The following is a 16,287-nucleotide window of genomic DNA, read 5'->3' as shown; positions in this document are numbered from 1 at the left end:
CAAAATGGTGCGTCCGAACCTTCGCTGGCTGTGCTAAAAATCTAGCGGGTCTGTTGTGTCTCGTGTCGCAAGTTCAGTGACGCAGTAATGACGATTTTCTCCGGCCAACCAGTGACCAGCAGAGTTTACACGTCACGCTTTGGTAACGGTTCGGTGCGCTTGGAACCTCGGCTAAGGTGGTACTAAAAAAAGGACCAGGTACTGTTCCCAGTGGAAAACCCCCCAAAAGTGAGCTGAACTGAACCGTGTCGTGCCGTACTATGCAGTGGAAAAGCGCCTTAAAACACATGTAGCTCTGATCTCACTCTCTCTCAAAAACGTCAAACGTTACTCCTTAACAATCTTTAGATGATAATGTCTGCTGAACAAACAGATATCGGCAGCTAAACGGAGGCGAGGTGCACTCCAACACGTGGCGAGAGGTACACCGACTCAAACGGAGGCTGGCGCGTGAGTGAGGAGAGCCCTGTCTGCTTCCCCCTCCCATCAGCCTGCAGCCTTTCTCTCGGATTTGCACGAATAAATCGGTACCACAAGCAAACTGAGATACTTAGCGTGACTAGAGAAGTCGCAAAATCAACCAGAATGTTCAAGCCAATTATAGAAACAAACCCCATTATAAATCCATTAAGTAGTTCTCTCATGTCAAGCGGACAGACATTCAGAATATACAGACAGACTGATGTTGGATTTTATATAAATATTGTGGACACTCTAGGGGTGCGTACAGCCGTCCTGACTCAGACACAGACAGGCAGGATACAAGTTTCCGTACAGCAGACACGTTTATCTACAGTTAGGAAGCGTTCTGCCCACAGCACAGTACATAAAGCACAGCACAATCAGTCCTTCCTTCCTTCCTTTCCACAGTCCTTCTGCGTCCACTCCCTCGCGGGTAAGCTTTGTTCCCCATCCTCCTGACGCCGGCTCCCCGAATGGAGTGAGGTGTCTCCTTTTATTAAAGTCCTGGGAGTGCTCTATTGACTCCGCGAAGATCACAGCATCGTCAGGATCATAAACAATGGAGTCAATGGAGGCTCTGATCGGGGGTCTCAAGAGACTGAGTGAGGACTCTGAGTGTCTGGACTTGTGAGTGTCCTGATTAAAACCAACAGCCAGGCCTTTAATGACCTCATGGGCACGGCCATCAGCAGGGTGTCTGTCTGCGTAGAGAGTGTCGACCTCGTCGAGAGGTTTACTTACCTTGGCAGTGACATTCATGACTCTGGTGACTCTTCCTATGAAGTCAATAGACGGATTGGGACAGCACAGGGGGTCATGAGGTCGCTGGAAAGGGGTGTGTGGTGCTCCCAATATCTATGCAAAAGGACGAAGGTCCAAGTCTTTAGAGTCCTGGTGCTTCCCTTCTTGCTATATGGTTGTGAGACATGGACGCTATCCAGTCACCCGAGACGAAGACTGGACTCCTTTGGTACTGTGTCTCTTTGGAGAATCCTTGGGTACCGTTGGTTTGACTTTGTGTTGCTCATGGAGTCCCAAATGAGGCACATGACCTGCATTGTGAGGGAGCGTCAGTTACGGCACTACGGCCATGTGGCGTTATTCTCTAAGGCTCCGGCTCGTAAGATCCTCATTGTTGGGGACCCGAGTGGCTGGACCAGGCCAAGAGGTCGCCCATGTAACTCCTGGCTGCGGCAGATAGTGGGTCATTTCCGGAGGGTGGGACTGGACCACGTGTCTGCCTGGGGGGTTGCCAACTGGGATCCCGAGCTGTTTCAACGTGTAGTGGGTGCGGCAACACGCTGTACCAGTGCATGCTCCCTAACTTGACATGACTTGGAGTGCTCTAGGTGGCTCATCGGTATTACCTGGAATCGCTCCCAGGTGTGGTGAAAGTTCTCTACAGGGCACTGCAGCTACCCCTGGCGGCCCACCATGGAACCCAACAGGACTGCACCAAACTCCAGCTCCCAGCATCCCCTGCGAGAATCCATGGTGCTACAGCCACCCAAGAGGGCTGCCCTCTAGTGGCCCAGGGGAGGTATCGCCTCCTCAATGCCCTATCCCCCGGTCCTTTCATTCTGTTGGCGTCCTGGCCAGGTAATGACCATGGCCATCCATCACAATATATAGATAACCCTACAATTGTAACATCTAATTAAAAGTCTGTGTATTTACTGTATGATTTGTATCTTTGTTTACTACATAAACAGTCTCGCAATCAGTTAGAAGAAGTAGGGTTAGGGTTGTGAGCCCCTAAACGTCTGTATGTCCTGCACTTTGCACCACATCCCTTTTCACAGCTGACTCCCAGGTGCACTGCATTGAAGCAATAATCTCATGAAGTCGCAATCATTCTGTAGCAATGACCTGGGGTGGTCTCCCATGACCTCCCAATCATGCCGTACTTCGCCCTCCACCACCCTTCATCACCATGGCGTATACCACATTGAAGCAATATGTGCCAGAGGAGTTTGGGGATCCCCATGATCTCCCAAACATATCTCACTTCACACCGCATTACTCTTCTTTACAGTTCACACATTTTGCATAAAGCTTACAGTTCCTGTTGTGTGGTAGGAAAGCAACACACGAAAGTGGCCAGGGATCACAAGTGGTCCGGGGTCTAAATCGTACAGAAACTCAAAACAAAGTCCCTGTGGTGGGAAAACACCTTATGTCTACCGGCTACCAATGTGACCCACACCTTGCACTACATGTGCGCTGCAATATGCAACTCGGAAACAAGCTTGACTTTAGTTACATACGGCAAATCACTTACGGGGGCAGCTCCAGTGACAGAGCAACTGCAAACTTTAACAGCTGAAGTCCTTAAATGTGACATCCCTTCCATCGAAAACTCATTATGAGCTGTTTAGAGAGTCATAAACCTGACCCTGCCTTTAGACAAGGGCACAATTCTCCCTGCACACCTAAAGCAAAGGAATCCCCTCTTTCAAGAATTTAACTCATAATGCCAAATAATTATAAGAACATAAGAAATTTCACAAACGAGAGGAGCCCATTAAGTCCATTTGTCGCCCGTTTCTTTAGCTCATAGCTGAGCTGTCCCTCATATCTCCTGCAGATTCTTCTTAAGTAGTTTGTTTATGCATGAAGCCCCAGCCAATCAGCTGCCATCCAAGTATTCAGCACCACCCACTCCCCTGCCATTGAAGTGTTTAGTCCCGCCCAGCCTAATGCTTCTCTAGAAAATATGACCATGAGAAATTTGACAAATGAGAGGAGACCATTCAGTCCATCAAGCCCGTTTGTTTAGCTAATAGCTAAGCTGTCCCCCACATCTCCTCGAGATCCTTTTTAATGGTTCTCAAGAGTTCTGATTCAACTCCATGAGACGGTAGTTTGTTCAGCTATGAGGCCCCCATCCAATCAGGTGCCACTCAAGCACAAAGCCCAGCCCAGCTTGCTGCCACTCAAGCGTTTGGCTCCGCCTACTCAACTGCCCTTCAATTGTTTAGCCACGCCCACTCCAATGCCATTGAAGTATTTAGTCCCTCCCAGCCTGCTGCTTCTCTAGAATGCAAGACAATGAGAAATATGATAAACGAGAAGAGACCGATCAATCTCTCAAGCCAGTTTGTTTAGCTAATAGCTAAGCTGTCCCCCATATCTCCTCCAGATTCTTCTTAAAAGGTTCTCAAGGTTTCTGCTTCAACTCCATGAGATGGTAGTTTGCTTGTGCATGAAGCCCCATCCAATCAGCTGCCACTCAAGCACAAAGCCCTGCCCAGCTTGCTGCCTCTCAAGTGTTTAGCTCCACCTACTCCACTCCCATCAAAGTGTTTAATTCCGCCCAGCCTGCTGCTTCTCTAAAACGTAAGACCACAAGAAATCTGACAAATGAGAGGAGACCATTCACTCCATCGAGCCCACTTGTTTAGCTAATAGCTAAGCTGTCCTCCATATCTCCTCCAGATTCTCCTCAAAGGTTGTCAAGGTTTCTGCTTCAACTCCATGTCTCGTTAGTTTGTTTCAGAGGCCTACAACTTTCTGCACAATGAAGTGCTTCCTGGCTTCACTTTTAAGAGCAGTCAGTCAGTCATTATCCAACCCGCTACATCCTAACACAGGGTCATGGGGGTCTGCTGGAGCCAGTCCCAGTCAGCACAGGGAGCAAGGCAGGAACAAACCGGAGACAGGATGCCAACCCACTGCAGGTTTTAAAAGCACTTCACCTTCATTTCCACTGATGTCCCCCGAGTACCTGATTCACCCTTAGGCTAAAAGAATGTTGCTGGATCTCCTTTATCAATACCATTGATGATTCTGAAGACCTAAATGAGGTCCCCATGCAGTCTCCTCTGCTTGAGACTAAACAGGTTTAATTCTCCGAGCCTATCAGAGCAGGACCTGTCATTAACTCCCATGATGCACTTGGTTCCTCTCCTCCACAGCTTCAAGTGCTGTTATGTCTTTCTTGTACTGTGGTGGCCAGAATGGCACACAACACTCCAGATGTAATCTTACTAATGCATTACACCCCTGGACTTAAATTCAACGTTTTTTTATGATATAACCCAACATTTTATTTGCCTTTTTAAATGGTTTCTGTGTATCACATAGTCAGTGAAACTGTTATGTTAACATAAACCCTTTTCAGAGTTTGCTTTCTGTATAACATTGTCTCCCATTTTGTATTTATAATATAATGTTCCTTTTCCACACGTTTAGCACTTTTCTATATTAACGCTGCATTGTTCAGATGTTCACCCAGTTCTGAATCAACAGTATTCTGACCTCTTACTTGCGGATGTGGTGGATGGTGCAGCGCGATCAGGAGTTCTTTGTACCTTTGATATGAACTCCAGACTCCAAATTATAAGAGATTCATAAATGTGATTCAGTTAAAAAATGGTTTTGTTATCAAAAGACTATTATTATTTAACACAAACGCATCCCCCCAAGAGCAGGTTTACATTCGATACCACCTACTACTTCAAACAGTGGAGGGAAAACACTGGAAAATTATGAAGGAAACCCCTGAAGATAAATGTCATGAGTTTTCACAAACATTCTGTCAGTTAGTTAGTTACCTTTTCACTTTCCACACTGAAGCAGAAGAGGGACGGCACGGCGCTCTCTTTCAGCACGCGGTTGTTGCACTCTCGCTTAAAGCAGTCCTTTGTGAAATGTTGGGAGCAGATATTGCTGTACTTTGTGGGCTTGAAGTTGTTTCTTCTCATTGCTGCCACCCACTTGTCACAGACATCCGGGCGGGCGAGAGGGAACCTGCAGGTGGAAAAACGAAAGAGGAATGCAAAGTGACGCGCGTGGATTACAGAAATCAATACTGATTTGAAATGTTTAATATTCATTTAAAGGAATTCACCAAAAAAAAAATATATATATATATATATATAAAAATATATAAATATATATATATATATGTTATATAGTTTACTGTCAAATAATGCAAAGAGTACGCGATACAGGTTTCATTTATATAAATATATATAAATATATAAATCTACTAGCAGAATACCCGCGCTTCGCAGCGGAGAAGTAGTGTGTTAAAGAAGTTATGAAAAAGAAAAGCAAACATTTTAAAAATAACGTAAGATGATTGTTAATGTAATTGGTTTGTCATTGATATAAGTGTTGTTGTCATATCTGTCATATCTATCTATTTATATATATCTGTGTTTGTGTATATATATATATATATATAAATAATATAGCAAAATACCTGCGCTTGGCAGCGGAGAAGTAAAAAGAAAAGGAAACATTTTAATAATAACGTAACATGATTGACAATGTAATTGTTTTGTCATTGTCATGAGTGTTGCTGGCATATATATATATATATATATATATATACACACACAGACACATATATAAACATATATATACATATACACACATACATATATATACACATACTGTATATATACACACACACATATATATATACATACTGTATATACAACATATACATATCTACATATATACTGTATATACACATATTTATATACAAATCTACATATACAGTGGTGTGAAAAACTATTTGCCCCCTTCCTGATTTCTTATTCTTTTGCATGTTTGTCACACAAAATGTTTCTGATCATCAAACACATTTAACCATTAGTCAAATATAACACAAGTAAACACAAAATGCAGTTTTTAAATGATGGTTTTTATTATTTAGGGAGAAAAAATCCAAACCTACATGGCCCTGTGTGAAAAAGTAATTGCCCCCTGAACCTAATAACTGGTTGGGCCACCCTTAGCAGCAATAACTGCAATCAAGCGTTGCGATAACTTGCAATGAGTCTTTTACAGCACTCTGGAGGAATTTTGGCCCACTCATCTTTGCAGAATTGTTGTAATTCAGCTTTATTTGAGGGTTTTCTAGCATGAACAGCTTTTTTAAGGTCATGGCATAGCATCTCAATTGGATTCACGTCAGGACTTTGACTAGGCCACTCAAAAGTCTTCATTTTGTTTTTCTTCAGCCATTCAGAGGTGGATTTGCTGGTGTGTTTTGGGTCATTGTCCTGTTGCAGCACCCAAGATCGCTTCAGCTTGAGTTGACGAACAGATGGCCGGACATTCTCCTTCAGGATTTTTTGGTAGAGAGTAGAATTCATGGTTCCATCTATCACAGCAAGCCTCCCAGGTCCTGAAGCAGCAAAACAACCCCAGACCATCACACTACCACCACCATATTTTACTGTTGGCATGATGTTCTTTTTCTGAAATGCTGTGTTCCTTTTATGCCAGATGTAACGGGACATTTGCCTTCCAAAAAGTTCAACTTTTGTCTCATCAGTCCACAAGGTATTTTCCCAAAAGTCTTGGCAATCATTGAGATGTTTCTTAGCAAAATTGAGACGAGCCCTAATGTTCTTTTGCTTAACAGTGGTTTGCCTTGGAAATCTGCCATGCAGGTCATTTTTGCCCAGTCTCTTTTTTCTGGTGGAGTTGTGAACGCTGACCTTAATTGAGGCAAGTGAGGCCTGCAGTTCTTTAGACGTTGTCCTGGGGTCTTTTGTGACCTCTCGGATGAGTTGTCTCTGCGCTCTTGGGGTAATTTTGGTCGGCCGCCACTCCTGGGAAGGTTCACCACTGTTCCATGTTTTTGCCATTTGTGGATAATGGCTCTCACTGTGGTTCGCTGGAGTCCCAAAGCTTTAGAAATGGCTTTATAACCTTTACCAGACTGATAGATCTCAATTACTTCTGTTCTCATTTGTTCCTGAATTTCTTTGGATCTTGGCATGATGTCTCGCTTTTGAGGTGCTTTTGGTCTACTTCTCTGTGTCAGGCAGCTCCTATTGAAGTGATTTCTAGATTGAAACAGGTGTGGCAGTAATCAGGAAATTGAACTCAGGTGTGATACACCACAGTTAGGTGATTTTTAACAAGGGGGCAATTACTTTTTCACACAGGGCCATGTAGGTTTGGATTTTTTCACCCTAAATAATAAAACCATCATTTAAAAACTGCATTTTGTGTTTACTTGTGTTATATTTGACTAATGGTTAAATGTGTTTGATGATCAGAAACATTTTGTGTGACAAACATGCAAAAGAATAAGAAATCAGGAAGGGGGCAAATAGTTTTTCACACCACTGTATATCCACATATATATATATTAGGGGTGGGACTCGATTAAAAAAATTAATCCAATTAATTAGAGGCTGTGTAAGGATTAATCTTGATTAATCGTATGTAATCGTACACGTAAATTTGCCCCAAATCGCAAATGTTTTTTTTTTATTTAAAACGGTTTTAGTGGGCTTACAGAATCAAATAATAGACATGGACATGAATATTGTAAACTGAAGCTGTTTTAATTTCTGAAAAAAAGCTTTTAAACTGCATTTGAATTCAAAACAGAAACAAAAATATCATCCCTGGTTAAAATTGGGCAGACTTAAAAATAAAGTGGTAGTTTAAGTACTTTAAGTACATTTTCAGAATAGTATTGTCTTTAAATAATAATAACCAAAATTTCACCATAAAGTGCAGTTTTTCTTCTTAAAAAAATAAGTCAGAAACATAAAAGGTAATTTGACCAGCTTACTCTTTAAACTCTGAGTAACATTAGCCAAAATTATTTTGTACATTAGGCTAAAACAGTGTGATCATTGAACATTTTGTAATTAGATGTATTTAGAATTACTAACGGTCACGGAAGTCCAATGATCCCCAGTAAGAGCCACAAAGTCCGCTTTCTGTAATGCATCTAATTTTGCTTGCTTTTCAGTGTGCACAAAACCATGCTTTTATCAAGGCTTCGGGTAGTCGAAATGATCAGTCGTAGGAGCGCTTTATTCCGACTCTAACATTTTTGTAGCTGTGATGTGTGCATCAGTGTAATGGATGTACCAGGAAATCATGCATTGACAAAAGTTCCCGCTTGCTTGGAATTGAAAGTGTGATTAAATGCGTTATTTTTAACGCTTATGGAGTACATGCATCGAAGCTTCTCAGCTGTGCTTGTGCTAAGAAAGGGAAAATTTTAAAATAACGTAACATGATTCTGCTAACCTAATATTTTTTCATACGCCCCAAACCAAGGAGATGCGAAGGTAAAATGAATCGGTAGCTGCGTACATAGTCAGTACATCCCTCTCGGAATCAACCTCGAATGTCGGCGTTAGAGGCTTAAGACTCTACAATTAGCCACAGCGTGTGGCTTGTCTATGCTAAAGTATGTATTGTAGATCGGGTATATATATACATTTATATATATACCCGTATCGCAGTGGAGAAGTAGAAGTTATGAAAAGAAAAGGGAACATTTTAAAAATAACGTAACATGATTGTCAATATACAGTAATTGTTTTGTGAGTGTTATTGAATGTTGCTGTCATCAAGGATTTGATTATCATTATTTCTTTCAATCAGGCTCGTATTTGTAGGATGTGTTCAAGTTACATTCCGTGTTTGTCAATCGCTGTAGAGATAAGAGGTTTCATTCATCGATTAGTTCCTTACTGCATCAATAAACAGCTCGTCTTCCTTTTATCTGTGATGTGACAAACTGCATGCACGGGTTTTTTTACACTGTCTTCCTTTAGCGGACATTCACTTTTTCCACCGTGTGCTTTGTTTCCGCAGTAGCTGCACTTATGAATATGATTCTATGTATAAGACGCTTCATATTTTTTTGCTGCCTTCTCAATTGTGTAATTCGGTTTTTGTTCAGCACTCTTTGGAACTGTTGCTTTTGTCTGCGCACTGCATCAGTTCACGGAGCCACTTGGTGTTCTTGCATCGAAGGTTCCCAGCTGTACTGGTGCCATCTCGTAATGTCAGCTAAGACCCGCACTTAAAAGTTTCTCTCACAGTTTCAATGAGTTTGTGCCAAACACCACCCTGACCATCTCATCTTCCTCTGCATAAGCACAGTCCTTCACCCGTGAACATTTACCGCAGTGTTTGTATTGGATTGCCGCTGATGGACGGCCTTATATGGGCAGGCACTAAATTACAAACGCTAGTGGCAGCCTGTCTATGAACTTAATTTAATATAAACTTACGGTTCACGCCGTGCTTTGTTTCCGCAGTAGCTGTACTTATGAATATGCTTGTATGCATCATTTGCTTCATAATGTTTTCTGCCTTCTCAATTGTGAAATGGCGCTTTGTGCTCATCGCTGAGTTCTTCCTTGTTCTCTACGTACTACGTGGGAGGCGTGATGATCACACGAAACTCCACCCCCACGCCATCTCAACTCAAGACTCCATTACATTATATGGGAAAAATAGCTTCCAGTTATGACCCTTATGCGTAGAATTTCGAAATGAAACCTGCCCAACTTTTGTAAGTAAGCTGTAAGGAATAAGCCTGCCAAATTTCAGCCTTCTACCTACACGGGAAGTTGGAGAATTAGTGATGAGTCAGTGAGTGAGTGAGTGAGTGAGGGCTTTGCCTTTTATTGGTATAGATACTAATAAAAGGCAAAGCCCTCACTCACTCACTGACTCACTGACTCATCACTAATTCTCCAAGTTCCCGTGTAGGTAGAAGGCTGAAATTTGGCAGGCTCATTCCTTACAGCTTACTTACAAAAGTTGGGCAGGTTTCATTTGAAATTCTACGCTAATGGTCATAACTGGAAGGTATTTTTCTCCATTAACTGTAATGGAGTTGAGCTGCAATGACGTGGGGCGGAGTTTCGTGACATCATCACGCCTCCCACGTAATCACGTGAACTGACTGTCAACGCAGTGCGTAGAAAACCAGGAAGACCTCCAAAAGCGCTTAAGAAAACATGCATTATATAATTGAGAAGGCAGCTAAACAATAAGAAGCGGCGGTGACATATACTACCATATTCATGAGTGCTGCTACCTCGGAAAGAAAGCACGGTGTAAACCTAAACTTTAAATTAAGTTCATAGACAGGCTATCGCTTGCGTTTCACATGCCCACAGGTAATGCGGATACAAGTTTAATGAGAGGACGAGGATATAAACGAGAGTTTTGATCACTTTGTAACTAAGTTAAAATTGTAGGTGAAGGGGTGTGCTTATGCAAATTCCGAGACTGTGTTTGTGGGGATTGACAGTTAAGGCGGGTGGGGAGTCACGCCATCATCTCCCTCCCATTTACCTCATTTCGCTCTGAGCTGAGCTCCGCGGCTAACGCCGTCTTCCGAAGCAACTTCGTCAGACTGCCACCAAATACTCACAGAAAAATCCACAAGTTAATACACACGCTCTCTCTAGAGTTTCTCCACACTGAATCCTCCAGGCACTACTTACAAAAGGTTACATTGACAATCGTGTTACGTTATTTTTAAAATCTTTCCTTTTCTTAGCACAAGCACAGCTGAGAAGCTTCATGCATGTGCTCCATAACGCGTTAAAAATAATGCATTTAATCACACTTTGCATTACAAGCAAAGGGAGCTTTTGTCAATGCATGATTTCCTGGTACACCGATTACATTGATCAGCGCATCCCGATTCATTTTACCCTCGCACCACCTTAGTTTGAGAAGAAGTATGAAAAAATATGAGGTTAACACAGAAAAACAGATCACCAATTCAAGCTTTATGAATAATCGATTCGCCATCAATAATTGTTTTGGTAAAGCCATCCTCCTCCTCCATTTTATAATTTTTCCGCCAATAGCCATGATTAAATGAACGGTAAAAAGTAAGAGCAAAGCGAGGGTGACTTATTTAGGCAGGAATATATATGACAGCAACACTCATGACAATGTCAATCATGTTACGCTATTATTAAAATGTTTCCTTTTCTTTTCATTACTTCTTTAACACACTACTTCTCGCTTGGTAGCGGGGTATTTTGCTATATATATAATATATGAATTACCTCCAAAGAGTGCTGAGACTTTTGATATCATGAACGTGTGTACAAAAGGGGTCTCCTGCCCAGCAAAAGTCGAGCAGCCAGCGCTGCGCATAGCTGTGCCGCCTTTGAGACGCTGACTGCGCTTCTGCCTTTAAGTCAAAGTGAGCACTTTTAATTTTTTCATCCTCCCCTGAGCTATAGCCCAGACAAGTGCAAACACGGACCCCTTTTCTACACCACGGAAAAATAATATTAAGGCGATTCACACTTTCTTTTGCACGATATGATTATGAGGTCCTCAGCTCGGATTATGAAGACACGCACACGAGTGGAGGACTGACAGTGCCATCACAGCCGATTAATGGCGGGACGTCTCACCAGTCTACACAAGACCCACCGCGACTGTCCCCAAAAGGCGATCATAACGTCAGCGAACACATCTCTCTATACTATATAAAAGAAAAGGCAACTTTCCTTTCTTTACACCTTTTTCCTTTTATGCCAAACCAAAGCCTTTCTCTCTTAACACTGCAGAGGACACAAAACTAATTTTCTTTAATTGCCGGTAAGGCACATTACCAGAGGCACAAATTTGAACGTTCACATAGAAAATGTAATTTCTATACCACAGCCGTCGTGTAGCGCCTTTCAAAAGGGATCTACTACCGAGAGATGATCCATATACATTTTAGCTGCTGTTAGTTACTTACCTGTTGTGTTACACAGTCTTTAAAATGTAGTTTACCCAAGCAACCACTCCAGTAGTGATCAGTGTACCTGTACTTCTTAAAACGTTAATGTTTTACTGTTTAATAACTTATAGACTATATTTTATTATTTTTCCCTTGCACTCAGTGACCAAAGCTATACACACACATATAGACACATACAAACATACACACAAGTATATGTATGTGCATATATATATATACACACACACATACATACATATATTTTGTGTGTGTGTATATATGATGTAGATAGGTATGTATATATATATGTGTATATGTAGATATGTATATAGATATGTAGATATGTATGTGTATATATATATATATATATGTATATATATATATATATATATATATATGTATGTATGTATGTGTGTGTGTATATATATGACAGCAGCAATCCAAGCTGTGAGAAAACAGTAAAAAGGAGGCGTGTCAGACGTCGTGGTACATTTTCTGATGCAGCTACCGAAAACAACTTCGTGACGCTGCCACCAAATACACAAAACAATTACTTTGACAATCATGTTGCATTATTTTTAAAATGTTTCCTTTTCTTTTTCATAACTTCTTTAACACATGACATCGCTGCAAAGCGCGGGTATTTTGCTATTTATATATATATATCACAGCGACACTGATAACAGTGACAAAACAATTACATTAACAATCATGTTACGTTATTTTTAAAATTTTTCCTTTTCTTTTTCGTACCTTCTTTAACACACTACTTCTCGCTGCGCGTGGGTATTCTGCTAGTATATATATATATATATATATATATATATATATATATATATATATATATATATATATATATATATATATATATATATATAAATATATATATATAAATAAATATATAAATATATATAAATAAATAAATATATATATAAATAAATATATATATATATCTATACTAATAAAAGGCAAAGCCCTCACTCACTCACTGACTCACTGACTCATCACTAATTCTCCAACTTCCCGTGTAGGTAGAAGGCTGAAATTTGGCAGGCTCATTCCTTACAGCTTACTTACAAAAGTTGGGCAGTTTTCATTTTGAAATTCTACGCCTAATGGTCAAAACTGGAAGGTATGTTTCTCCATTTACTGTAATGGAGTTGAGCTTGAAAGCCGTGGGGGCGTTTCGTGTGACATCATCACGCCTCCACGTAATCACGTGAACTGACCGTCAACGCAGTGCGTAGAAAACCAGGAAGACCTCCAAAAAGCACTGAAGAAAACATGCATTATATAATTGAGAAGGCAGCGAAACAATAAGAAGCGAGCGAGTGGCATATACTACCATATTCATGAGTGCTGCTACCTCGGAAAGAAAGCAAGGTGTAAACCTAAACTTTAAATTAAGTTCATAGACAGGCTACCGCTGGCGTTTCACATGCCCACAGGTAATGCGGGATACAAGTTTAATGAGAGGACGCAGGATATAAACGAGAGTTTTGATCACTTTGTAACTAAGTTAAAATTGCAGGTGAAGGGGTGTGCTTATGCAAATTCCGAGAGACTGTGTTTGTGGGGGATTGACAGTTAAGGCGGGTGGGGGAGTCACGTCATCATCTTCCCTCCCATTTACCTCATTTGGCTCTGAGCTGAGCTCCGCGGCTAACGCCGTCTTTCAAAGCAACTTCGTCACACTGCCACCAAATACTCACAGAAAAATCCACAAGTTAATACACACGCTGTCTCTAGAGTTTCTCCACACTGAATCCTCCAGGCACTACTTACAAAAGGTTACATTGACAATCGTGTTACGTTATTTTTAAAATCTTTCCTTTTCTTAGCACAAGCACAGCTGATAGGCTTCGATGCATGTGCTCCATAACGCGTTAAAAAATCACACATTTAATCACACTTTGCATTACAAGCAAAGGGAAACTTTTGTCAATGCATGATTTCCTGGTACACCGATTACTTTGATCAGCACATCCCGATTCATTTTACCCTCGCACCACCTTAGTTTGAGAAGAAGCATGAAAAAATATGAGGTTAACACAGAAAAACAGATCACCAATTCAAGCTTTATGAATAATCGATTAAGCCATCAATAATTGTTTTGGTAAAGCCATACTCAGTGTAATCCTCCTTCCATTTAATAATTTTTCCACCACTAGCCATGATTAAATGAACGGTAAAAAAGTAAGAGCGAAGCGAGGGTGACTTATTTAGGCAGGCATATATATGACAGCAACACTCATGACAATGTCAATCATGTTACGTTATTATTAAAATGTTTCCTTTTCTACTTCTCATTCTAGGCGGTATTTTGCTATATATATATATATATATATATATATATATATATATATATATATATATGATGAATGACCTCCAAAGAGCGCTGATTCTTTTGATATCATGAACGTGTCTGCAAAACTGGGGTCTCCTGCCCAGCAAAAGTCGAGCAGTCGGCGCAGCGCATAGCTGTGCCGGCCTTTGAGACGCTGACTGCGCTTCTGCTTTAAGTCAAAGTGAGCACTTTTCATTTTTTTCATCCTCCCCCTGAACTATAGCCCAGACAAGTGCAAACACGGGACCCCTTTTCTACACCGCGGCAAAGTAATATTAAGGTGATTCGAACTTTCTTTTGCACGTATACGAATATGAGGTCGTCAGCTCGGATTATGAAGACACGCACACAAGTGGAGGACTGACAGTGCCATCACAGCTGATTAATGGCAGGGACAACTCACCAGTCTATACAAGACCCACCGCGACTGTCCCCAAAAGGCGATCATAACGTCAGCGAACACATCTCTCTATACTATATAAAAGAAAAGGCAACTTTCCTTTCTTTACACCTTTTTTCCTTTTATCCCAAACCAAAGCCTTTCTCTCTTAACACTGTAGAGGACACAAAACTAATTTTCTTTAATTGCTGGTAAGGCACATTACCAGAGGCACAAATTTGAAATTTGAACGTTCACATAGAAAATGTAATTTATATACCACAGCCGTCATGTAGCGCCTTTCAAAAGGGATCTACTACCAAGAGATGATCCATATACATTTTAGTCGCCGTTAGTACTACTTACCTGTTGTGTTACACAGTCTTTAAAATGTAGTTTACCCGCAACCACTCCAGTAGTGATCAATGTACCTGTACTTCTTAAAACATTAATGTTTTACTGTTTAATAACTTATAGACTATATTTTATTTTTCCCTTGCACTCAGTGACCAAAGCTATACACACATATAGACACACACATATATATACACATATATATATATCTGTGTGTATGTTTTTATGTATGTGTATATATACTGTATATATACACACACACACACCTATCTACATTATATATATATATATATATATATATACACACACACACACACACACACACATACATACATACATACATACACACACATATATATAATTTGTGTGTGTGTATGTATGTATGTGTGTATATATGATGTAGATAGGTATGTATATATATACTGTATATGTGTATATGTAGATATGTATGTGTATATATATATGTATAGATATATATATATATAGATATAGATATAAGAACAACACTCATATCAATGACAAAAAAATTACATTAACAATCATGTCACGTTATTTTTAAAATTTTTCCATTTCTTTTTCATACCTTCTTTAACACACTACTTCTCCAAGAGCTTGGTATTATGCTAGTATATATATATATATAAATATATATATATATAAAATATATATATATATATAAAATATATATATATATATATAAAAATATATATATATATATATATATATATATATATATATATATATATATATATATATATATATATATATATGACTGTATGGGTGGTTACCTACCAGGTAACGCTTGTGGTTGGTCTGCAAGTCGGCAAACGTCCGCCACGGTGCCCTCTTTCAGTTGCGAGAAGCAGATCAGAGAATGGTTGAATAGTTTACTGTCAAATAATGCAAAGAGTAAGCGACACATGTTTTGCTCTAATTCTGGGCTCACAAGGCAAACACACTAACTGCACCCCCTCTCAGGGATCGAACCCCATACAATCAGATTGTGATTGAGACTATGAATGCCATAAATGTAGTTACCCTGATCTACAAGCTGTCAAATAAACGAACCACACACCGTGGCGCAACGTTAAGAGGCGTCACTTCTGACGATATCATCTGAGGTTCGATCCCTGAGAGGGGGTGTAGTGAGTGTGTACGCCTGATGAGCCTAGAATTAGGGCAAAACACGTGTCGCGTACTCTTTGCATTATTTGACAGTAAACTAAGCAATATATATATATATATATATATATATATATA

The 16,287-nt window shown here is 40.3% G+C and overlaps 1 protein-coding gene across 1 annotated transcript in view; it reads right to left on the bottom strand.

Annotated features, from left to right (window-relative positions):
• thap1 (THAP domain containing, apoptosis associated protein 1) overlaps positions 1-16,287 on the bottom strand; it is a 28,815-nt gene that overhangs the window by 7,668 nt on the left and 4,860 nt on the right. Inside the window, exon 2 of the mRNA XM_039759700.1 lies at positions 5,019-5,214. Within this exon, the coding sequence (XP_039615634.1) occupies positions 5,019-5,214 (196 nt within the window). The remainder of the gene's footprint in view (positions 1-5,018; positions 5,215-16,287) is intronic.

The sequence above is a fragment of the Polypterus senegalus genome, chromosome 7 (assembly GCF_016835505.1).
Source record: "Polypterus senegalus isolate Bchr_013 chromosome 7, ASM1683550v1, whole genome shotgun sequence".
NCBI lineage: Eukaryota > Metazoa > Chordata > Cladistia > Polypteriformes > Polypteridae > Polypterus > Polypterus senegalus.
This window is presented reverse-complemented; position numbering and strand designations above follow the sequence as displayed.